The sequence below is a fragment of the Hippocampus guttulatus genome, chromosome 22 (assembly GCF_054856545.1).
Source record: "Hippocampus guttulatus isolate MCC_2025c chromosome 22, RoL_Hgut_1.0, whole genome shotgun sequence".
In the NCBI taxonomy this organism is placed as follows: domain Eukaryota; kingdom Metazoa; phylum Chordata; class Actinopteri; order Syngnathiformes; family Syngnathidae; genus Hippocampus; species Hippocampus guttulatus.
In genome coordinates this window covers 5473342-5496713 of record NC_141282.1, presented here as the reverse complement: position 1 = coordinate 5496713, position 23372 = coordinate 5473342, and the positions used below count along the sequence as shown (strand labels likewise).

The window sequence follows — 23372 nt, the reverse complement described above, 5'->3', positions numbered from 1 at the left end:
TTTCCCATCGTACAATATTGGTGTTTGACTCCCGTGCACAGAAGCAAACAATGAGAGATCTAATGAACCAAAATACCACCGCTTCCAATCATGAACAGGATTAGGGTGCGGATTTGATTTGGATTTAAAGGTTTATAGTGCTGGATTGCAAAATGTGAAGGGTCAATGTCCATCATGTAAAAGCTCTCCAAAGGCTAAATTATCCAAGTCCATGAAATGCAACGAAACACATTTTCAGCAGCATCAAACCGATTTATATCTGGGGCTACACCCGTCATAAAAGACAATTCAAGACAAGTCATGGCTGCAACAATTTTAAAATATAACGATTCGAGTCGGGTTCATCAAATCAAAATCCTTTTTTCAAGGTTACTTTTTGGGGTGATAAAAATCTCCGCGTTACTTGATCAAAAATTCTCACTTCCGATTTTTCTCACGCAATAACTACAAAGCACCGATTGGCTTGGTGTGCATTACATCGACATAAAACAGCAACACATTTCTTTATTCAACCACTGGTTAATGATAAACAAACCAAAAAGTCAAACGGTGACATTTCTTCCTCTTCCACTTTTTGTCACAAAACATTCTTTGACACTTAGACTTAACCTGTCTCTTACGAGCACAGCAGCGGCGAATCCTTAAAGCGATTAAACAAAAGCTCTTACGTGGCACAACAGGCTCTTGTATTGCGATTGAACTGAAAACAACAGCCTGGCTCCAGCTCATTAAATAATGAAATAGAACCTAAATTGAACTTAGCAATGTCCACGTGTAGACATGTTGAAGCCGACATACCAACAGGGCTGATCAGAGACAAAGGAGGCAGCTATGAATGAGCGGCACGCACGTATAGCTCTACTGCTCGTCTCTGTCGCCCTTACTGTCTACATGCCTGCATAAATGTGCATCTGTGTGTGTGTGTGTGTTGGTGTGTGTTGCATAACAGACAACAAGTCGGCCACATTTTCAACATCAGTTCCTGATAGATGGAGATGCTCGGGACTCTTGTCCTTGCTGGGGCCTGATAGAACTCAACCGGGACCGCCGTGTCAGCTGCGTCTTCCTCGGGTCTTGTTTTCCTCCCCCAATCAGCAGCACGCTTCTCTCTCTTTAGGCTTTAATTTCAGGAGGTGAGGTGTATATCTGCTCCGTGTTCTCTGCCGCAAGCTCCTCTGAAGAGTGGCACAAAAACAGACATGGTGACTACATAGAAAAAAAGGCTTGAATTGAAAGCAGCAGGTTTACCAGGAAGAACGCATTTCCAAAGGCCATAGGTTTTCCCCACTGCTGTTTGCCACAGACGAAGCGTGCCGTCCTCAGAGCCGCTGGCGTACAGCTCGCCATCCGGACTGAAGCGGACACAGTGCACGGGACCAAAGTGACCTTTATAGGATTCTGTGGATGAGAGAAACACAGTATGGCGTTGACAAGACCACCCAAGTCACCATAAAAAGGTACTTGTCATTTGATACCTATTTACAAGTGGTGCATAGTTTTGTCCACAAGAGGGCTCCCAATCCCATGCTAATTTTATTTCACCAGAGACGCACTGTTAAGGATGAATTGGCCATTAAGTATCTTATGATCATGGAACAACAATATCCTCTCGCAGTGTAAATTCCCCCCAAAAAGGAATTTACACTGTTAACTTTGACAGACAGCCAGTTTGACTGTACATTAAAAAATATGTTATTGATCAGAGTGTAAACAGGTCTGTCACAGTACACAAACTGAGTCATGTGATACTGTAGGGCGAGTGGGCAAGGCCACAAGTTGACAAAAATTAGCCAAAAGCAAACATTTGGCGATCAAAAAAGTCTTTAGAGTGCTTTGAAACGGGGAGGAAAAAGGTGGGTGTACATCGTAACATGTTCCACGTGAAACAGATGTCTGATTCAAACATAATTGCTCCTGAAAGAATTGCCAAACAGCAAAACCTCTTACCCAGTTCCTCCTTGGTGCTATAGTCGTATTTATAGAGCTTGAAGTCCTCTCCGCCTGCGACAAAAAAGTCCTTGTCTGGGTGGAGCGATGCCGAGTTGATGGTCGCTGGGGCATCCACAGACTTGATCGGGTCAAGGCTGCATAATGACATTGCAGATGAGTTCCATTGTTATTTATTCCCAAACAAAGTTTTATTTATTTTTAAAATGGTGTGGCCCTCGCTGTGACATACCTGAGAGCGTTGTAGAAAGCAATCGTCTTCCCATATGTGATCACAAGGACCTCGCCGTCAACCACGTACTCCATGCTGCTCACGGACGTGTCAAACGTCAACGTCTTCACCACCTCCATGGAGGTCCTGTCCCACAGTCTGGTCACGTTCAAAATTTAAAAAAACGTTTGGTCAAAAATACAACGGCTGTTTGGCATTGGACATTGGCACTGACCATTGCTTCTTCTGATATTACGTCCGGTGCTTGCATACGATTATAAAACCATTGCATCTTTCGTTCACCACTGGATCGAGGAATGTTTCAATGTATAATTCTCATGACACTTTCTGCTCATCCAGGAGGCGCCGCTTCACTGACCGTATGGTTTTATCCTCCGCTGCTGAGAGAATCTGTTTGTCATCATTACACCACAGGGCCTTCTTGATAGGTGAGGTATGACCAGCAATCTCCTGTGGTGCTGTAAACACCAAATATGTACCCATAAATGCATTTCAGACGGAAATACTTTGGTACCAGAGGGGCTCTGTAATCTATTGCGCTGATTGAGCACCAAATAAAATAACATAATTTCGCCGATTTACACACCGGCATCAGGGCTGCTGAGATCATAGATGCGCAGGAGCTTATCATTTCCTCCAGTCAATAAACAGTTACTGTCCTGAAAAGGTTTTGACGGTGATACATAAATACACTGTAAATGGGTAAACGTCTACTTTAAATGATTAAAGCTTCCACACTCACCTGAGTAAAGGTGACTGTCTTCACGATATGTTTGTGTGCCAATGTGAGGACTTCCTCACCACTGACTGCATCCCACACTTTCCTGGAAAATATAATAAGTGCATTACTAAACATTTGCCACGCTAGTTATTTATATCATCATTTATTCATATCAGCAAGGCCAGTGGAATACGGTGCAGTTGTTGGCACAGCACTGATTCTAAATCGAGTCTCTCCAGTTTAGGGAATGATTTTGTGCATTTGTCCACTCACGCTGAGAAGTCTGCCGCGGCAGTGGCTGCCTTGGTGGCGTCAGTGTTCAGAGTGGCTCCCCAGACAGCACCTTTGTGACCCAGAAACGTTCCAATCCAGTCTCCTGTGTCTCCCTGGCGCAACATGGGCTTGCCATCTGAACAGAAAAGAAATACGACCAAAGTGATTTATTTATGCAGCACTTGTCAACAACCATTGCTGCATGCAAAGTTCTGTATATGGAGTAAAAATAAATCATACAGACACGCACTGGGACCAAACACTAAAACTTCTGTTTTGCAAATACTGTACAATGAAAACAGCAGGGGCCCTAAAATTGGATGTCACTAAAAACTCCAAACAGGCCCGCCTCTGTGCTATGCGTCATATTAAAACCTGACTGGAAACCCTCCATGGCGTGATGTTAATCCCAGAAAGATTTCAACTGAGTGAGCACCACCTAAAATATTGCAAACCATCTTGATCAAGACCAGGCTTGTTTGGCTGGAGTTGCACTGCAATAATGTTTAAAAAGGTAGGGGACAGACTCCAGATGATAATGCCCAAGGCTGATTAGAAATGAGGGAAAATGGGTGATTTCCTGGAACAAAACAATTTGAATAGAAAACTCAGCATTGTATTTAATACGGACTTAATCAATCACGTTCCACAGGAAATAGACCAGAGCACTGTACAGTATGCCAGTCTCACCTTTGCAGGCGCTAATTAGAAAGTAGCCATAAGGGGTGATTCCACTGAAGGCCAAATCCACGACAGGCCGAGTGTGACCAGAACAGGTGAGCGGAGTCTGTCTCATCGCCATGGTCCTCCAGCCGGGCAGGTGACGGTTCGCACAGAGAGTGGGGGCAAGAACCGGGAGGCACTTGAGCTGCTAGCTAGCTGGCGAAGCTAACAGAGGAAGGGAAACACGCTCGAAGTTTACTAGGCGAGATCCGTTGTCTTGGAGTTGCCAGCTGCTGACTGTTTAATGTGTACAATCAGGAGGAAATTCACAGCGTATTTTTGTCCAACTTGGACGGCGGGTCACCCTCCCAGCGAAGGAATGGCTGTCGTGCTAATAGCTACAACATAGCAACTAACTAGCAACGTGCAATGCGTTGAAGCGACTGCGGGGTTAATGTAACCCGGCATTGCGCTTCCCACAGCAGGGTTACACTTCCGGGGAAACGTTTAAAAAATAGTTTATGAGGGGAGTATGACTGAACACATTTTAAACCAGCGGGTGATACGGATGTTTTACTTATATACGATTTGTTTCAAATTCCATTCATTTATTCTCATCAATAACGTGAACTCATAAGGTTTCCATTGAAGTATTGGTTCCACGCGAGTAATACTAAAGCGGAATTAATAATAACACAAAAATGACGCCTTTTTTTCATTTTAATTGGGTTGTTTGTGAGTTTGCATTTTTGGAAGATTGTTTCCGATTTGTCCAGAGATGTTTTACAGCCGTTCTTGCGACGTGAGCGCGCACGCGGTGCCATAGACCCGCGCGTATCATTAGGCAGTACTGTCATCCTAACATGTCATCCTAACTGTAGTCATGTAACCTGTGTCTGCAGCTGGATCACACAAAGGGGATGCCTTGCTTATCGGCTGCGGGTGCAGATGGCGGCTTGAAGCTGGTGAATAAGCAGAAAACAGAGGGAGTGGACGCGGATGCGGAGCATGAGAAGCCGCATCCCTTTCAGCGTCACGCGGCTGAAGATGATTGAATCTAGCGATGAGGATGAGGGTACTTTGTGTACATTTGCAGGGGTTGATTGTTTTCGACGCGCTATTTGAAGCAGCTTTTTCCTCAGAGGGTGGCGTTGTGGATTTGTAGTCTCCTGTTTCTCCCTCCTGCGGTCGCGCAGTTCCGCTCATCCGACGCAGGGAGGGAGGAGAGGGGCGATGGCCGCCGGTGGAGCAGCAGGAGGATGCGGAGACACGGTGGAGCAGTGCCGGGCCGAGGTGGAGCGTCTGTCCCGGGAGCTGGCGGAGGCCAACCGCGAGAAGATCCGGGCGGCGGAGTGTGGGCTGGCGGTTCTGGAGGAGAACCAGAGCTTGAAGCAGCAGTATGCCGAGCTGGAGGCCGATCAGGAGGCTCTGAGGCTGGAGCTGGAACAGCTGCAGGAGGTGGGCTCAGCAGGGGTACGGCTTTGTTACTTGCAAAATGTCAAGTATTATTCTAGGACTAACTCGAAAAGCCATCCTGGAAGCATGCAGGGGAGAATAGTTTCCAGTTCAAAAAGACTTGGATGAAATATTTTTGAGTCATAAATGTAGGTCGACTCATCAATGACTGGCAATTTGCCTCATCAGCTGCAAAAATAGACTTGGATATGATTGAAAATGACAAGAAATAAAATCAAGTAAATAGTTTTTAAAAGATGACAATTCAAGAGACAGAATTTATCTCAAAGCATTTTAAATGTTAAGTTTCTCACACATTAAGAAACCACCTGAATCTTGCATGAACAAGCACAAAGTGACAGAGCCAAGGAAGAACTTCCTGTAAGAAAAAAAAACTGGATTTTCATAGTTGGGAGGGTTAAGATTTGTTCGCAGCACCGTGCACAAACTTTTCACCAGTGAGTTGAATAAAATATTTAAAGGATAATCAATAACGCTTCTGTCCAGGATAAATCAGCAGTGTAATGTAGTGAGTGTTGTTTTTTCTTAAGCCTCAGTCTTGTTCAAATGGATCTTGAAGGTGTTCCAATAGGCAGTCTTAGTTGAAAAGGGAATTTGTGATGTATTTATAGTAAGTGGAGCATTGATGAAAAAAAAAATGCAGCGGGCAGACACATCAGTGCTGAAAAAACAGGAGGAGGACTCGGGCCCCAGAAGGATGCTATGTTACTCTTTTGTTTATGTCACTGTCCATGACATGCCCCTCCTCTTGGTATGATGTCATCGGACACTGCCGGTCAAATTTCTGCGGAGGTTTTCGGGCGGCACGAAAATAACTTTGGCTTCAAACAGCGACTATTCTCGTCCCAGTTGAAGTGCCGTGGTGTCATGCGGCGTCGGCTAGCACTTTATCATTTGACTTGTCTTTGTGAATGTTTTGAAGCTGTAACTTCCTGGTCTCTAGCCCGCTCGGTTATGAATAACGCAGAACCACAGTCCAGAGGCATTCAAGAGCAGACTAAGTGCCTGAAAAATGCATGTGTGGGAATCTGCCCGCCATGTGCACACATACACACAGTGTGAAAGCGCTGTCATGAATTATTCATAACTGAGGTCATGATAATTTCATCAGGGATCTGGAACCTGCTCATGTCTGGAGTAGTGTGGAGAACAATGGAGCAATGACAGGATGAGGACAGTAAAAACAAAGGACTGATGCCAAGGGAGTGGAATAAAGTGTTTTTAAATCTGATTATCCCTCTTCCCTTTGTCCGCCCCTTCATTTTTTTTCCATTACTCCACCCTAATCTCTCCCATAGCACCGGTGCACTCATATTTCCCTTTTTAATACGTTGATAAAGGAAAGGGAATAAAAGAGGAAATTGTCAGCGGTGCTCTTATGGAAGGAGAAATTATCGACCGACTTGACTCGCTTGCTGCTTCGATATGAAACCAAATTTGGAACTGATAGCAAAATATTCCATCGACTTATTCAGGTTTCAGTTGTCCCCCGTATAGTGACTATGTCATATTTAGAGGGGACCTTTGAGTATTATAATTTTTTTGCTTGCGGTTTTTTTGGGAGATCTGAATTTTCCTCCACAGCTTGCACTGCAATAGCAAACATTTAAAACATGTCTAAAAAAACGCACTCAGCAGTATTAAGTATTTATTGTATCCCACTGAAACACGTTAGTCACCGAAACACATGCTTTGTACTCTCTTGCTCCAACCAGGCATTTGGTCAGGCCTACTCCACCCAGCGTAAGGTGGCCGAGGATGGCGAGAGCAACGTGGAAACGTTGCTGCAGGAGTCTGCCACCAAGGAAGCCTACTACATGAGCCGGCTCCTCGAACTCCAGGCTGCGGTCAAGCACAGCCAGGCCACTGCGGCCAATGCGCTGGCTGACAACGACCACCTGAGCTGCCTGCTGCAGGAGCTACGGGAGGTAAAGGGCACATTGTGACTTCATAGAAACTCATCGGATGTACTCCACACAAGAAAACACCTTAATCAAAATGGTCCGAGCAGAACACTGTAATATGAGAGCGGTCTTTCTTCTTTCCCTGCTGTGTCTCAGCAGAGCAATGAGATGTTGGAGCTGCAGCGTAGCCGCACGCGAGAAGAGATCGGGGAGTACAAGTTTCGAGAATCCAGGCTGGTTCAGGACTACGCAGAGCTAGAAGAGGAGAACATCTCTCTGCAGAAACTGGTTTCAACCCTCAAACAGAATCAGGTATTGAGTCTCCAAACAGACACGTGAGGCAGACTTCAGTCCTTTATTTCAGAGGAAAGAAATACCAGCGGTGGAGCCGATCAAATGGATTTTTACCTTGATTGACGTGTCTGTGTTTCAGGTGGAATATGAAGGCTTAAAACATGAAATCAAGGTTTTGGAAGAGGAGAGCGATGTTCTGGACAGCCAGTTGCAGGACGCGCTGCGTTTGAAGGACATTTCTGACTCGCAGCTGGAGGAGGCACTGGAGTCTCTGAAGAGTGAGCGCGAGCAGAAGAATCACGTGCGCAGAGAGCTGGTTCATCATCTGAGCATGTGCGACGTGGCGTACACCGGCAGCGCACACCTGACGTTCACGTCGGCCCCACCCAGTGGCACGGCTACTCCCACAACTTTGCTCTCGCCAACCGCAGAAGATCCAACAAGGTATCGCAGCAGAACCTCTATGTACGGTCGATCCACCGTCCATTCCCTGAAACTAGTACGCTAAGTATGGTAACGATCTAAAAATGTGCGACTGAATAAAAATGGAATGCATTTATTAGACTTCACAAGCTCCACCTAAATTGGCACAGTTCGGATGTATGTTTTCCCACATGTTTGAATCTATGCGCTTCGTTATTCTGCACCTCTAGGTGTAATGGCCATGTGCAAGGCGCAACACGAATCGCAGCAGCATCAGGCTCGGTGGCTGGTGCGAATGGAGAACGCCGGGGTACGAGTCGTAAAACCGAAGGTGTGACGGCGTCGGACCTCTACAGCGAGATGAATGTGACAGAAGTTCAGAAGCTCAAGCAACAACTGTTGACTGTGAGATCCTCTTGAGCATTTGAAGTTCCCTTTTGTATTGCCCAATCTGTATAATATTGATTTAGAATAATTGACTGACCAAATGATTAGCCTGTATATTATATTAGAAAAATGACTTCTGCCCCATTCAGGTGGAACGTGAGAAAGTAGCACTGGTAGCCAGTCTGCAGGAATCACAGACTCAGCTCCAGCACACCCAGGGTGTTCTCTCTGAACAGCATGAGAAGACCCTCCGCCTTAGCCAAAAGGTCACCGCCCTACGCCGCGGACAGCAAGGGACCCAGACCAGTTTTGATTCTCTGCTCAACCCTGAAGACCTCAAGGGACCTGACAAAGATAAGACAACCAAAGATGAAGATGAAAACGAGGAGGATGAGCAGGGCGCCGTGAACAAAAGTTCAATATTTCCTTACCAGTCGCCAGGTTTGGAGGTCTTGCAGTGCAAGTACCACGTGGCTGTGACTGAGGTGGTTGAGCTCAAGTCAGAAGTGAAAGCACTGCGGAACAGGTTGGCTCAATGCGGGGAAGGCATTGCACATGAGAAGCCAAGGAAGGAAGGAAATGCCCTGCAACAGAGACTGGAGAGGAAGGTAACGGCACTAGAAAAGAGCTCCCAGGAAGGGAAAGACAAGGTACGCCATCTTTTTGTATTAAATACTCAAATACTTTGTGTGTGTGTGAATGGTTTAAAAGTCGAGTCCAGACTTGAACACTATTGTCATTCTTTTTTGACCGTGATGTCCTCTTGTCAGATTTCTAGTATGGAGGCTGAGTTGCAGGCGGCTCAGTCGGCAGCCGCCGAGAGCCAAGGGGCTTTGAATGCTGCTCAGGATGAACTGGTGATGCTGAGCGAGGAGCTTGCCCAGCTCTACCATCATGTCTGTCTGTGCAACAATGACACGCCCAACCGTGTCATGCTGGACTACTACAGGTCTTGCTCTCGTTTTATTTGCATATGTTTACACCATTGTGAATGATGTGATGTGATGATGTGTGTTTTCTTCTTTTATCTACTTTCTAATTTTCCTTACATAATTTTTGTTTGACTTTTGTCAACCTGTTATTGTGTATACTATATATGCTCAATAAACAACAACAACAACACCATTAACCATTCTGGAAAACCGTAAAAATCTAGTAAACTCTAACAACAACAATAACACCCCCCCAGAAAAAATTGGAAATGTAATTCATACAAAGGGAGGACCAAATGAACTATCCCTAACTCTCCCTGTAGCTCCTGAGCATTTTCATTTTCTACTCTAGACAGGGCAGGGGGCTCCGGGGCCTTTGTGCCAGTCTCAAAGCCATGTCTGCCGACAACAGTAAAGTTCTCCTCACGCCACGCCTTGCCAGGAGACTGGCCACCGCCACCTCCACAACCTCAACCTCCGGGGAGTCACGGAGCCCCTCTGAGTCTCCGTCCAAAGAACCACTGTCTGGAGGGGATAGAGGAAGACATAGTGAGGAGGGGGACAAGGAGCTCACGCAGAGTCATTCGGAGCAAAGTCTGACTCGCTGCAGTCCTCCAACCCGGTCACCCAGCATCAGTGCCTCATCATCGTCCTCGTCGTCCTCATCGCCCGCTTTGGAACCGGCTGGTGAGCTACGCAGAGAGCCCTTGAATATCTACAACCTCAATGCCATCATCAGAGACCAGGTAGAGAGGCATGATCTGTTTTACACTGATAATTTTCCATTTCTGCTGCCCGGTACTTGTTTTCCATTTCCTCCTTCAGACTTGATTTCTTTCCAAAATGTTCCCACCTCAATTTTCAGGTAAAGCACCTGCAGAGAGCAGTGGACAGGGCTCTTCAGCTGTCCAGACAGAGAGCCGCAGCGAGGGAACTGTCTCCGTTGCTCGACAAGGACAAAGAAAGCTGCTTGGAAGAGATCTTGAAGCTCAAGTCCCTGCTCAGTACCAAGAGAGAGCAGATCGCCACCCTCAGACTTGTGCTCAAAGCTAACAAACAGGTGGGGTGTCGGCTGCTTGTGTCAGCGTTTGGTTGATCACTGTTGAATGAACTACTCTGTCTGCGAAAATCCACACAAAGCCTCGAGAAAATGTTGTTTCTGGTGTCTGTGTGTGTCTGTGGTGTATTTTCCCCAGACAGCAGAGGTGGCTCTCACCAACCTGAAGAGCAAGTATGAGGCAGAGAAGTCAATGGTGACTGACACCATGACAAAGCTACGGAACGAGCTGAAGGCCTTAAAAGAAGACGCGGCCACTTTCTCCTCCGTACGAGCAATGTTTGCCACCAGGTCAGTGAGCAGATACGAGCAACTGAAATTCGGTTGACAATCCAATTTTCCCTTACCCGCTCCTCTCATTGAAAAAAATTTGACCGATCGCGATGAGGGACCACCTGACCAACTCTGTGATTTTTTTAAATTTTAAAATTTTTTTTTTGGGGTGTTTGTTTTCTGAAGAAAGTATCACTGGTCCTTTTTTTTCCTGCCTCCCTCAGGTGCGATGAGTATGTGACCCAGCTGGATGACATGCAAAGACAGCTGGCCGCGGCTGAGGATGAAAAGAAGACGTTGAACTCTCTCCTGCGAATGGCTATTCAACAAAAACTGGCCCTCACCCAGCGTCTTGAGGACTTGGCATTTGATCAAGAACAAACGCAGCGTAACCCCGCCTGCCGTCTGACCCGCAGGAAGACCAGCGCTCCCAAAGTAAGTCTCGCGACTTCAACTTCGGCCTCGGACCTGACGCAAGGCTCTGGTGCAGCTTTGGTCCCCAGTTGTTCCTCCCCTTCCTGCCTTAACAGTCCAACATCAGTTGTCTCTACTGCTGCAGACTTGTCCTCAACTCTGACATCCCCGATATCACACATACCCTGTCGCAGTCCGTCATCACCAGCGATTGCCTCGCCGCCTGAAACTCTGGCGGTAGAAAGCCCTCCGTCTCTGGAGGTGTCAACAACGGCGTCCTCAATCCCCCAGAGGCCCGCTCAGTCACGGTGGACCCTTGGGATGCGAACATTTGTCGTGGATTCCCAGAGTTTCCGAATTACATCTCCTTTCTCCCGTAGCGCGACTCCTTCAAGGCATGTCGCTCCAGATACTCAGACCACCGCGCTGACCGCAACCAGACCGAACCAAGCAGGCTCCACCCCTTCGTCTCCCTATCGATCGCCACTGCTTGGGCTCAAACACTCTTTGTGGAGCCCATCACCCCGGACTCGTCCCTTGTCCAGGCTGACGGGAACTTCCGTACATCAAATTCCCTCGTCATCCTCTCAGTACTCTTCTTCCTCCCATAGTTATTCACCCGCCTACTACAGCGCTTCCGGTCCAACATCATACAGCCACTCGAGCCACTACACTCCTCTCTACCCCAGATACTACAGTTCCTTCCGGCCCAGACATTGACCGTACATTTTTGTTGCTCCTCTTCCCTGAAAACACGGTGTCCTTTCGCCCCCCCCCCCCCCCCGTTTTCTATATTCCTGTGCCTACATCTCGGCCAATGCATTTGGAATATTTTGTGACATTACTCAGGGAGTTGAATCCAGGAGCACAAGTGGCCCTGCCTTCCCTTTTATTTTGTGACTGCTAATTAGTCCAGAAGAGGAGATTAATAGACTTTTTCATGAGCATTTTTAGCAGTTTGAGTTGATCTTATGCAAGATTTGTTAAAAACAAAGAAAAAGAATATTGAGATTTTTTTTTGTGTTGAGTAGCACATCAAATAGCCTTTATCAGTGTACTAGCCACTCTGTCTGAAATGCTGTGGAAGCTAACATTCTATATTCACAAATGGTCACATGCAAGCGTTCGTCTTTTTATCGTACACTTTGAAGTAAAGGACTTAGTCTGCTGTTAACGACAAGTTAATCCATTCCTTTTTTTTTAAACGCTCCCACAATCCTGCAGTTAAAAAAAAAACACACTTGAATGTGGTTTCTGGCCCACCGCTCAATAAATGTACCTTCTGCAATATCAAATGGGGGGCCATTTGAAAGATATGGGACCTTCGGCACTCTTGCTTACATTTGCGGTACGAGTATTAAAAGAATCTTTGAGTACTTTTTCTAGAGAGGACAGGCAGCCAAAATAAGAAATTAGATTATCACACATGATAATAAAAGCACATGCTTCTGCTGACGTTGGTTCCTTCAGAGTGATTCTTCATAAGCTACCATTGTTTCCATACAGTGTATTCTGTGGTCCGGAATTCTTATTTTTGCGCTGCATTCTATCCCTTGGTTACGTCTGTGCAGTTAATGTATGTAGTCTGTTTGTCTAACGGTGTCAGTCTCTTGCAGGCATTCAGTGGCAGCCACGGTATCGTTTGCCATACCCTGCCTGCAGCTAAGGATGAGTGCTTTCAGGTAAGAGGAATGTCAGTCAGATTTCTAGCTGTGCAAACACCAAAAGTAAACGAAACTCATGTTATATACACACACATTGGGTCAACTTAAACGGCCGTTGCTATTTCACTTACATCCTTTAGGTGTCAGTAGTGAGCTTTCAAACTCTTTCCAAATGTCAAAACAATGACATCTGTAGACTAGGATATTCTCAATTATTATTATTATTATTTCTCACAGCCTGTTATTTGTCTTCACATTCAACGAAGGAATGACACAGTTGCAAAAAAAATTTCTCCTGTGATTAGATTCAGACCATAATTACTAACTATTCAAAATATAGGTTGTGATCGTGGTAATAAAAGCAATTATGATTGGTGCTTCACCCTTTTTCTGCCAGTTGCCCGTCCCTGTATCATGTTAAACATACTGTACGTACAAATGGTTGGCATTGGTTGCTCGGAAGGCATCCGTGCATCTGAATCAGATAACATTTTATGGTCCTCATAATATTGAGCTCATCACTGGTGTGTGGTGGCGTGACAATTCAAATGGCCCTTGACTGACAGGGGCAGGAGGAAATAGAATTTGATTGTACATTTTCCCTTTAAAAAACGGAATTTGCTAAATTGTTCTGTTTATTATTTTCGTCATCATCGCATTTTCTGTCGTCATCCGCTCGTATAACAAAGACGTCAACGTGAAGACATCTTACTTGAACTGAAATTTGCAGCACAGCAAACGGATGGCTTCTTCTTTGAACACGTTGTGTGGACTAATTATTTCAGCCACGAAAACAGAATGTGAATACAATACTCACATATATATATATTTTTTCCCGTGAATCCGATTCAAACCCCACAAGAGCGCATCCGACCACGATGAGAAACGCTCGTCGCGCAGACCGGAAGTGAATAATAAATGCCAACCGAGAAGCTCATCAGACTCCAACGCGGCGATCTGTGTCATTTTGTAAGCGGGCTTCCTCGCGAGTCACTGTCCCTCTGTTAAACTTTAACTCAGAAGGTCATTCCTTTAAAGTTCACGTTTAGCCCGCAGCATCCCAACGAAAAGGTGGTGGAGGTAAGGAGGTAAGAGCCCTGGCTTTTCAAGAACATCCCTGTGTGATCTTACATGACGGAAAGTCAGAGAAAAGTCTTCCGGTTAAGATGAGGTTGATTAATTGATTCGGTGCAAGACAGCTTGTCTTGCGGTGCTAAAATATTAATTGTAGTCCTACTAATGCCGTTAATGCTACGTTTAGCTAGCTAACGAAGGGCTGTCAACTGTTTACCTTTGCTAAATTCACGCAGCGCACCTTTGTTAGATACTGCATTATGTTTGAATAGAATAAAATAGATGGAATCCGCAAAATAAGACATGACAGCAAACGCATTCTTGTTCCTTCCTTGTCTTGTCTGATTGAGACATACTAAATGAATGATCCATTACTATATGAATGTCAAACAAATTAAAACTCACAAAGAACAAGGGATAGGACTAGATAATTATTTTTTTTTTTACTTGTTACTTCCTTTGAACATGTAAATTGTGCTGAATGTGGTGACTATTTTTTTCTTCTGTTTTTTTTTTCTTCTCAATTTTACTTCCCTTTACTTCCTGGTAAATGTATATTATCTGTTTATATGCTGATTTAACAAACAATCGTGTACTCCAAGGACGTTTCTGTACTGTCTTAAACTTACGTTTGCCCCAATATTTTGTATTTTCAAGGTTGCTTGATGTAAAAAAAACTCTGAAATCCTCACCCAAAAATGTGGACGTCTCTAATTACGCCCATTTCAATCTCTGCAAATTGTTAACACGTTATCTTCAGCCCGTCTCCCTTATCAGCAGAAGCGTGAAATTATTACACAAGACAACCAAACAGGGCAAACTAAGATGATTTCATTTCTTTGCTTACTAGCAGACAGGAAGTGTGGCATGCATGGATTAATCAAAGCAATGAGGACAGACACGAAGTAAAACTCAGATGGAGCCAGAAGAAGAAGAAACGGCAGCAGCAGTCGTTCGGGTGGATGATGCAGACAGGTTGCTGATGTACAAGATTGAGCGTCCCGTCTTCAATGAGGCCCACCTCAGGTCGCGGCTTCTCCACCGCAAAGAGAAAACCACCACCCTCAGACAGAAGCTTGGACTACACTTCCAGTAAGTCAAAGAAAAGAAATTACTTGTGTTGGAATGATAAATTTATTGAAAATTAAGATTTTCAAAATTAATTCCTAGATGCTAGCCAACCTCCAGTTTGTTCTCATTCAAAATAATATCCAATTTGCTGACACATTGCAAAACGCCATCGACATGCTAACACTTGGCATCGACAATTGCGGCTCTTGAACACAAACGGTGGCGTGAACACAAAAGGTGGCATGAACACAAATGGTGGTGCAACACACGTAGGCAAGGCAAAGCAGCATTATTTATATAGCGCATTTCTTACACACGGCGTGTGATTCATATCTTTAAAATCCGACGTTTAAAAGAAGTCACAAACAAAGGAGTGCAAGACAAATCATCAAAACAAAACTGTAAAGTGCTGTGCTCTTCTCTCCATGTAGGTGTTCGTCCCAGCGAGCAAAGGCAGCGGTTCTTAGCTTCCTGCCTATTCTCACGTGGCTGCCAAAGTACCCAGTCAGGCAATACCTGTTCCATGATGTGGTCTCAGGTCTTAGCACTGGCGTCGTGCAACTCCCCCAAGGTGAGCAGCCTACGGTTTGGGCAGCAGGAGAGACAAAAATTCTTTACCATAACAATGAATGATGTTTGAGCACAGGGGGCTGTGAGGAGAGTTTTGTTTATGAGTTCAACATTTTTTTTCCCTCTCTCACCGTACTGCAGGTCTTGCCTATGCTATGCTGGCTGCTGTGCCTCCAGTTTATGGTCTATACTCATCGTTCTACCCTGTTCTGCTCTACACTTTCTTTGGCACGTCCAGACACATATCCATAGGTGAGGAAAAAACCCCAAAACAAAACAAAAAAATACTTTTAAACAGAGACCGCACTTGAATCAAGTCTGCCCACGTGTGTGTGTGACTCGCAGGCACCTTTGCAGTCATCAGCCTGATGATTGGAAGTGTTGCAGTCAGGGAGGTTCCAGACTCGTACATGCCACCCACCAACGGGTCCAACGCGTCCGCCATCTTTGATGTGGCGCATCGTGACGCCCGGAGGGTGCAGGTGGCTGTGGTGCTCACAACCTTGGTGGGAATCATTCAGGTCAGTGTCCAGTTTGGTATATGAACCTCCGCCGCGTGTCCGTCTCAGTTGCGTCAAGACTGTGTTGCCCTTTTCTCCTCCTCAGATGATTTTAGGTCTTCTCAGGTTCGGCTTTGTGGCCATTTACCTCACGGAGCCCCTGGTGCGAGGCTTCACGACAGCGGCCGCAGTGCACGTGGTGGTCTCTCAGTTAAAATACCTGCTGGGAGTGAAAACCAAGCGTTTCAGTGGACCCCTCTCGGTTATATTTGTGAGTTTGAAAGTTCAGACATTTTCTACTCAACAGTTACGATTTTTATTGATATAAATATAAACCGTAGCTGTTCTCCTTTTTTTTTTTTTTTTTTTGCAGAGCGTCAAGGCAGTACTGAGTGACATTACGAGTACGAACGTCACCACTCTCATCCTGGGCCTTGTGTGTCTCGTCTTTCTGTACGCCATCAAACATCTCAACGAGCGCTTCAAAAACAAACTGCCCATCCCCATTCCCGGGGAGATAATCGTCGTCATTGTGTCGACGGGCGTCTCGTATGGCATGACGCTGGCCGCCAACTATAAGGTCGACGTCGTCGGGGAGATACCGACCGGGTAAGGGTTCACACGCTTTGTATCTGCGATTGCAATCGTACTTGAGTGTCGAATGGTATCTAGCGATGAGCTATCTTTCTTCGAGATTAGTTGTCTTTCCAAAGACGGTTGACAAGTTTTTATCTGAGCTGACTTGACATTTAACCCATCACTGTACAAAGTACTCTATAGGTTTTCCTAACACCGCGTGATTGGACGTTCTATTTGACGGTTTAATTTGATTGCTCAACGTGCGTTCGGAATTGCACCGGAGAACATCTGCAATGTGTCAGGTGTCGTGTTTGTATATCAGCGGCAAAAAGTGCTTCAGGTGTCCTCTTTGCGTGTGTTCTCAGGCTTCTCCCGCCCGTCGCTCCGGACTTCTCTCTGTTGCGCACTTTGGTCACCGACTCTTTCGCCATCGCGATCGTGGGCTTCTCCATGGGGATCTCGCTGGCCAAAATCTTTGCCCTGAAGCACAACTACAGCGTGGACAGTAATCAGGTGCGGAAAGCGGAGGCTCGACTGACGTGTGACATGAAGTTGTGTCAACAAAAGGGATTCAGAGGGTCGGTTAGAAAAAAAAAAAAAACTTGTCGGACTGGTCTCTGTACTGTAATTATATTTTTAAAATTGATTTTAGGTTTAGTTTTTTTTTTTATACTGTATATAGTGGGTGTAGGTCAAGTGCCAAGGTGAAAAAAAAGCTCACTAAGTATTGTGCAATAAAGTAAATTAAACTACATTTCCAAAACAACTATTTCAACAGCTCATGGAAGTTATTTCGCTGAAGACATCCTCAAATTCTAAATCTTGTTAGTTTGTTTTTGTTTTTTTTAAACAGGAGCTGATAGCCCTTGGCCTGTGTAACTTCGTCAGCTCTTTCTTCCAAACATTCACCATCACTTGCTCCATGTCAAGGAGCCTGGTGCAGGAGAGCACAGGGGGTAAAACCCAGGTAATTAGCAAAATCGATGTTACAAAATTGCAACGATGACGCCATGTTATGTCGACCGTCATTTTCAATATATATATGTACTGTATATAAATATTTTTTGTATGCTTGGTTCAGATTGCCGGCCTGCTGGCCTCTCTCTTGGTGCTGCTGGTGATCGTCGCCATTGGTTTCGTCTTTGAGCCGCTCCCACAGGTGAGCTTTGGGCCACGCAGGTGATGTCATGACGCCGCGTTATTGAGAAACTTTCCAGCAGTCGCTGCTGGTGCGAATTAAGAGTCTCCCCGCCTTTAGGTCTCACTTGTTATGCGCCCATCTTGTGTTGGGTGCATCACAATAATATGTCTATTCCGTGTCCCCAGACTGCATTGGCAGCGATCATCATCGTCAACCTGCTGGGGATGTTCAAACAGTTCAGAGACATCCCAACGCTCTGGAGAACCAGCAAGATTGAACTGGTCAGTCAACAGCAAAAACGATGCATCAACTGCGTTCGGTCGGTCACGAAAAGTGGTGTGCGCTAACGTTGTTTTCGTATGAGCTCATTTAGCATTTTTTGGGGATATGAATCAATGGTTTTTGTTTTTAATCAGGCCATCTGGCTGGTGACCTTTGCGGCATCTGTGCTATTGGGCTTGGATTACGGCCTTCTCTTCGCCATTGCATTTGCTTTATTGACCGTCATCTACAGAACACAAAGGTCAGTCGACCAACCACATCAAGTTTTTCGGGTTTAAGGCTGATCTCTGTTTTGTCCCGCAGCCCGAAAAACGCCGTCCTCGGGCAGGTTGCCGACACGGGACTCTACTGTGAAGTGGACGAGTATGAAGAGGTGAGTGGAGAGGAGAGAGACGGAGAAAGAGAGCGCGCATTGGCCAAGTGGCGCCCTCAATAGTGACCATTTGTGATTTGTCTCCTTCCAAGGCGGTGGAATGTGAGGGGATTAAAATTTTCCACTCCAACGCGTCAATCTACTTTGCCAACAGCGACCTTTATGTGAGCGCCCTCAAAGAGAAGGTAATCCTTGTTACCTTGGAACCGCAACACGGCCGTGCGAACGCGGTGGTCCTTTTCTCTTATTGGTTGCTCCAGTACAGAAAGTAAAACACTTTTTTTTTGACCTGCTGTAAAAAAAAAAACATTTAAAAAGCCTTGGGTCATGAACCTGAGACTGTTCATTACTAGCCGATTATGTGCTAGCAGCCTGCTGGGAGAAATTTTCATCACAATCCTTTTTGATATTTACTGAGCTAGAACTCGTGTCAGCCAACCAAATAAATGCCACAGAACAAGTCTGTGCTTCCCTGACTGGTCTATCCAGATTTAAACCTGTTCTTATTTGGAAACGTGCTTTTCGGGATATATTTTGGAGTTTATCTTTGGCACTTACTTTATTTATTTATTTGTTTGTTTTTGCAGACTGGTGTAAACCCCGAACACATACAAGCTTCCCGAAAAGCTCGGAACAAACCAAAGGCCAACAGCAGTCTGACGTGCTCTCCAAAAAGAAATGCTGAGGTAGATTCACTGACTCTTATTTTCCCTTTTTTGGGGGGGGGGGTAACTGCTTTTTGTATTCCCTCACATATTTGCGCTGCTTAAATATGTATTGTGCCGTCCATCTCTGTGCTTGTGCAATCGCAATTGTGTTATGTCCTGACCTGTACAGGATTGTGTAAATGCTGACAGGACCGAAAAAACTTGTTTTCATGGGTGGAGAGGGGAGGGAAGGAAGCTTTTCAGTGACAATAAAAAGCAGTACCATGTACTCGTATCAAATATCCCAAGGCACAACCGTCGTAGATTGAATAAGAGTGACTTTAAACTGATTTAATGTCGCTAGTTCATGTGAGTCTGTAAGTCAGAAAATGTGCACCCAGCTTTTGTTTTTTTCTGGCTAGGACAAGGACGGCGAGACGATGCACCAGGTTTTGCCTTTTAACAAAACGGGCGGCGATCAGAAAAACGGCCGCCTGGGAGAAGGTCACGGAGAGGCGGATTCCGAGGCGCTGGTCTTCCGACCGTCTCTCAGCTCCGTCCGCTTCATCATCTTGGACTGGACGCACGCTGGCTTTATTGACTCCGTGGGAGCCAAAGCCGTCAAACAGGTTCTTTGTTTTTATTCATTTCGGTCGAGTCAACACGAGGAGAAGAAAGCATTCCTCGAGGCTGACTGTTCAGTCCAAATTCATTTCATCCGACGAACGTAACGATGAAGAAATGGTGTATGTTAGTAGTCCATAAGGCACTGTTGATGTCTGCAGGTTATTAAGGAGTATGCAGCGGTAGATGTTCAAGTCCTCATCGCGGGCTGCAACAGTAAGTACTCAAAAAAAAAGTGGTCCAGTGGGAGCCACTCATTTTATTTTCATGAACAGTAAGACCTAATACACTACCACCATTTTTTTTCCTTTTGTTTATTCTTATAATACGTTGGTCAACTTCACACTTACTTGTGGATGGAGGTGAAAGGCGTACCTGCACGTGGCATCTTTTCAAACAGAGGTCGCTGTTTGTTGACGTTCTTTGATTCTGATCCGACGTATTTTTCTGCTCTGCTCGACTAGGAAGTCTGCTGTCTGAGCTGGACCGGCTGCAGTTCTTCTCTGAAATCGTAAGCCCTGAAATGGTGTTCCCCACCGTTCACGATGCCGTGTTGCACTGTCAACATTCCCATCCCAATTCCGCATGCTGATACGACTGTGAACCATTATACACTATCTATTTTTTTGCACTGAAAGGCTTGTTAAAATGTCCAGGCTTTGAACAAATTCATCCTTAAGATGGTTGTCTTTGTTGTTCCTGGTTAGTGCGGTGTTGCATTGTGCTGGTTCCGTGTGTGCGTGTGTGTGTGCGCGCGCGTGCTGTGTCAAATGTTGAACAGCTGCAAACAGTCAGTTTGCAGTATGAGGTGCACATTAAATAGGGAGATTTTTTTTGCTTCCTAAATGCATTTCTCATAAGTAACTTTGTGGGTAAAAAAAAAAAGTCAGTATTTTCATGTTTTGAAATATATTATGTCATGGCAGATGCTCACTGTGGAAACGTTTTGTTTAAAAATGAATCTTGGGACACAATGTGGCATAAAGGTTTATTTTTAACACCTGACAACATAAGGACATTATTTCTTGACTCTGCTTTCGAAGAAGTAAAAAGGCAAACCGGACAACACGTGTATATACACTCAATTGTAGGTCATGTATCTTGGCGTGGCGCTGAACTTGGCGTAGGACTTGATGACCTTGTTCACCGCCTCCAGGAAGTCCTTCTCAGTGGCAATCTTCCGGCGAGCCCTGATTGCGAACATGCCGGCTTCCGTGCACACGCTGCGAATCTCGGCACCTGGCAAGAAGAGCCAAACAGTCGACGTCGGAAGAGGGCAAACTCGGAAGAATCGCAAATCTCTTGCCGATTGTTACCTGTGCTGTTGGGACAGAGGCGAGCGAGCAGCTCAAAGCGAATGTCCCTCTCCACACTCATGGAGCGAGCGTGAATCTTGAAGATGTGTGTGCGGCCCTGAAGCGCCAAGAAAACGAACATGTTTAATGACCCGTCCCACTTTGATTTTGCTGGACTTGTGAGATTTACCTCAAGGTCAGGCAAACTGAATTCGATCTTTCTATCTAAACGTCCGGGTCTCATCAGGGCTGGATCCAGGGTGTCGGGCCTGTTGGTGGCCATCAGTACTTTGATGTTGCCGCGCGGGTCGAACCCGTCCAGCTGGTTGATGAGCTCCAGCATGGTCCTCTGCACCTCGTTGTCTCCGCCAGCACCGTCGTCAAAACGTGCGCCTAGTTGGGTCAATAAGTGACATTTCACGAGGGTGGGGGGAATACAATACAAAAAGCACTTGAACAGGACGCCATACCTCCGATGGCATCTATTTCATCAAAAAAGATGAGACAGGCCTTCTTGGTCCTGGCCATCTCAAAGAGTTCTCTCACCATCCGGGCTCCCTAAATAAAGGTAAACTTATTTCTTGGCACGGTGGAAATTAAAAAAAACAAAACTAGATACATCTATAACGTGCTCTCACCTCCCCCACATACTTCTGCACCAGTTCAGAGCCGATGACTCGGATGAAGCAGGCGTCTGTCCGGTTGGCCACGGCACGGGCACACAGGGTCTTTCCGGTGCCGGGTGGTCCGAACAGCAGCACACCTTTCGGGGGTTCAATTCCCAAGTTGACGAACCGCTCAGGCTGGTGAGAGAAAACAAAGGCTGCCAACATCAATCACATACCTATGGCGCCCCCTTGTGGCCGTTCAACTGTCAGAACGTAAATTGAATGGCGCATTAATAAGGCTTTCGATTTTTCAATCCAGGGCGTTAGGTGGAAAACTCACATGGAGCAGGGGGGTCTCGACCACTTCTCTCAACTTTTCAATCTGCTCCTTGCAGCCACCGACATCACTGTAAGTAACATCCGGTTTCTCCTCCACCTAGACGAGAACGTGCAATGCGTTGTGTAAATTTGCCCTCTATAAACTCTGAGGTCATTTGTACGTAGAGATTGGCTCGTATGTTTGTACCTGCATCATGGTGACGGTCGGGTCGATTTTAGGAGGCAGGGGGATATGGATCTGATACTTGTTCCTGTCAACACTGAGACAACAAACACCAAGTTGCCAGAGGTTAATGTTTGAAGTCTTGATTAACGTTAATTTAGAATGTTTTTTTTTTTCCCATACCCAACTCTCATGCCCTCCTCGATGTCAGTCGGCGCCACCTGATCGCTCAGGTCCACCACAAACTTGGCAAATTGTTTGACATTGATGATGTATTTGGGGTCCTCCGAGTCTGCGTTGATGATTTTTGTGCATCTGTTCAAATCAAATGGAAAAGGCTACAAACACATGGCAGTTCGCTCCCGTCTACTTTAAAGTCTGGAAATGTCTCTTAGTGCTGACTGTGTGCTATATCCTTATATCCACCGTGTACCTTGCAACTTGTAGTGGTTGTTCACTTTGAAGGGTCTGCTTGTCAGCAGCCAGATCCCAGAGAGCTGGTGGCGCCAGCCCCGTGTCTGACTCTTTAATACCTGTCACAGCAAGGAAACGGTATGATACGTTGCTACAGTACACACTGTATACATTAAGGCTTCTTCTTTCTATTTTAGAAGCAAATGAACTTTCTTTTTGAGTAATGTGTTTCACTCAACCTGTAAGCTCGTTGATTTTTTTGAGCAGCTGCTGGATGTCATCTTCCACTTGTTTGATCTGTCTGGAGTAAGTGCTTTGACCCTGGTGATGCAAGACAGTTTTAGGATGTGGATTACAACACAATGTATTTCTTGACTACTATTTCTACCATCCATGGAAGGACACTCACATAAGTCTTCAGCAGAGCAATGTCTCCTTCATCCAAAGCTGTATGCATCATGAACATGTCATTGAGTTGGCATTATGACAGACAGTGGGTTACAAAGTTTTTATTTTAGGCATGAAAAGACATTTGGAAGATTATGTCCAAAGGGTGATTGCACTGTGTGACTGCTTGAAGCAGTCTAAAGTGTTATATTTTATTCTCCTTACATCTATGATGTGCTTCCACTTGCATGTTTCTCAAGCACTTTCACCATTCCAATATAACGCCACACCATGTTTTTTTTTCATTTGGCATTCCAGCATTCACAGACAGTTTATCCAGAAAGTGCATTTTCTAGCTTGTTTTCTTTAGGACAACAGTGCAAATCTCACCGTTCCCGACCTGAGCTAACTTTAGCTAAGCAGCTAATATCTTAAATTACTATTTACCAATGATTGTTGTTTTTTAAAATCTACCTCTGATTGGTGAGTCATCCTTGTCCTCCTCCTTTGTCTTCCTCTGATCGTCTCCTAAATAGTCTGGCATATTTGATTTGTATTATTGTAGTTTTTACCAATCAAACGGCGCTGCTGGAACAGCTGAATTGTACGATTACACAGCAGGTTTGCGTTTCCGTCCCCGGACCG

The 23372-nt window shown here is 45.4% G+C and overlaps 4 protein-coding genes across 12 annotated transcripts; 2 read left to right on the top strand and 2 right to left on the bottom strand.

The window, feature by feature from the left end:
- Nucleotides 1-484: 484 nt before the first annotated feature.
- On the bottom strand, nt 485-4297 carry strap (serine/threonine kinase receptor associated protein). The gene is made up of 9 exons (XM_086103098.1): nt 3864-4297; nt 3174-3309; nt 2922-3003; nt 2766-2838; nt 2538-2637; nt 2180-2317; nt 1948-2084; nt 1249-1398; nt 485-1175 (listed from the first exon to the last, which is right to left on the bottom strand). The coding sequence occupies exons 1-9, from the start codon at nt 3973-3975 to the stop codon at nt 1114-1116; spliced, it is 990 nt and encodes a 329-aa protein (XP_085959224.1). The 5' UTR covers nt 3976-4297; the 3' UTR covers nt 485-1113.
- LOC147186211 (protein bicaudal D homolog 1-like) lies at nt 1309-12451 on the top strand. Of its 7 annotated transcripts, none has more exons than XM_086103084.1 (14): nt 1309-1457; nt 2519-2607; nt 4739-4911; nt 4979-5309; nt 7028-7240; nt 7373-7528; nt 7650-7954; nt 8164-8338; nt 8470-8970; nt 9091-9269; nt 9605-9998; nt 10118-10312; nt 10449-10600; nt 10807-12451. In XM_086103084.1, the coding sequence occupies exons 4-14, from the start codon at nt 5070-5072 to the stop codon at nt 11714-11716; spliced, it is 3420 nt and encodes a 1139-aa protein (XP_085959210.1). In that variant the 5' UTR covers nt 1309-1457; nt 2519-2607; nt 4739-4911; nt 4979-5069; the 3' UTR covers nt 11717-12451. The 7 variants fall into 7 exon arrangements, with proteins under 7 accessions (XP_085959210.1, XP_085959213.1, XP_085959216.1 ...); XM_086103087.1 differs by having other exon boundaries at nt 4967-5309; XM_086103090.1 differs by having other exon boundaries at nt 4739-5294; nt 7376-7528.
- Nucleotides 12452-13591: 1140 nt separating this feature from the next.
- Nucleotides 13592-20534, top strand: slc26a5 (solute carrier family 26 member 5). Of its 3 annotated transcripts, none has more exons than XM_086103091.1 (18): nt 13592-13748; nt 14585-14826; nt 15237-15376; nt 15517-15627; nt 15721-15896; nt 15982-16146; nt 16249-16484; nt 16820-16967; nt 17308-17421; nt 17536-17613; nt 17781-17876; nt 18012-18118; nt 18181-18250; nt 18343-18435; nt 18838-18936; nt 19320-19526; nt 19683-19737; nt 19986-20534. In XM_086103091.1, the coding sequence occupies exons 2-18, from the start codon at nt 14651-14653 to the stop codon at nt 20111-20113; spliced, it is 2199 nt and encodes a 732-aa protein (XP_085959217.1). In that variant the 5' UTR covers nt 13592-13748; nt 14585-14650; the 3' UTR covers nt 20114-20534. The 3 variants fall into 3 exon arrangements, with proteins under 3 accessions (XP_085959217.1, XP_085959218.1, XP_085959219.1); XM_086103092.1 differs by having other exon boundaries at nt 13606-13748; nt 14588-14826; XM_086103093.1 differs by having other exon boundaries at nt 13631-13740.
- psmc2 (proteasome 26S subunit, ATPase 2) lies at nt 20496-23370 on the bottom strand. Its single transcript, XM_086103096.1, has 12 exons — nt 23202-23370; nt 22750-22787; nt 22580-22661; nt 22360-22459; nt 22110-22241; nt 21951-22023; nt 21765-21860; nt 21455-21619; nt 21287-21374; nt 21007-21209; nt 20838-20934; nt 20496-20760 (listed from the first exon to the last, which is right to left on the bottom strand). The coding sequence occupies exons 1-12, from the start codon at nt 23269-23271 to the stop codon at nt 20603-20605; spliced, it is 1302 nt and encodes a 433-aa protein (XP_085959222.1). The 5' UTR covers nt 23272-23370; the 3' UTR covers nt 20496-20602.
- Nucleotides 23371-23372: the final 2 nt, after the last annotated feature.

Excerpts from the sequence above, each read along its gene's own strand:
- strap (XM_086103098.1), bottom strand. The coding sequence starts at position 3,975 with ATGGCGATGAGACAGACTCCGCTCACCTGTTCTGGTCACACTCGGCCT. Across the intron at positions 3,004-3,173 it reads GCCGCGGCAGACTTCTCAGC|GAAAGTGTGGGATGCAGTCA; the intron begins GTGAGTGGACAA and ends TATATTTTCCAG. Across the intron at positions 1,176-1,248 it reads TTGGAAATGCGTTCTTCCTG|AGGAGCTTGCGGCAGAGAAC; the intron begins GTAAACCTGCTG and ends GCCACTCTTCAG.
- LOC147186211 (XM_086103084.1), top strand. The coding sequence starts at position 5,070 with ATGGCCGCCGGTGGAGCAGCAGGAGGATGCGGAGACACGGTGGAGCAG. Across the intron at positions 5,310-7,027 it reads AGGAGGTGGGCTCAGCAGGG|GCATTTGGTCAGGCCTACTC; the intron begins GTACGGCTTTGT and ends TGCTCCAACCAG. Across the intron at positions 9,270-9,604 it reads GTCATGCTGGACTACTACAG|ACAGGGCAGGGGGCTCCGGG; the intron begins GTCTTGCTCTCG and ends TTTCTACTCTAG.
- slc26a5 (XM_086103091.1), top strand. The coding sequence starts at position 14,651 with ATGGAGCCAGAAGAAGAAGAAACGGCAGCAGCAGTCGTTCGGGTGGAT. Across the intron at positions 16,968-17,307 it reads ACAGCGTGGACAGTAATCAG|GAGCTGATAGCCCTTGGCCT; the intron begins GTGCGGAAAGCG and ends TTTTTTAAACAG. Across the intron at positions 18,937-19,319 it reads CTCCAAAAAGAAATGCTGAG|GACAAGGACGGCGAGACGAT; the intron begins GTAGATTCACTG and ends TTTTCTGGCTAG.
- psmc2 (XM_086103096.1), bottom strand. The coding sequence starts at position 23,271 with ATGCCAGACTATTTAGGAGACGATCAGAGGAAGACAAAGGAGGAGGAC. Across the intron at positions 22,662-22,749 it reads TTGCTCTGCTGAAGACTTAT|GGTCAAAGCACTTACTCCAG; the intron begins GTGAGTGTCCTT and ends TTGCATCACCAG. Across the intron at positions 22,460-22,579 it reads AAAAATCAACGAGCTTACAG|GTATTAAAGAGTCAGACACG; the intron begins GTTGAGTGAAAC and ends TTGCTGTGACAG.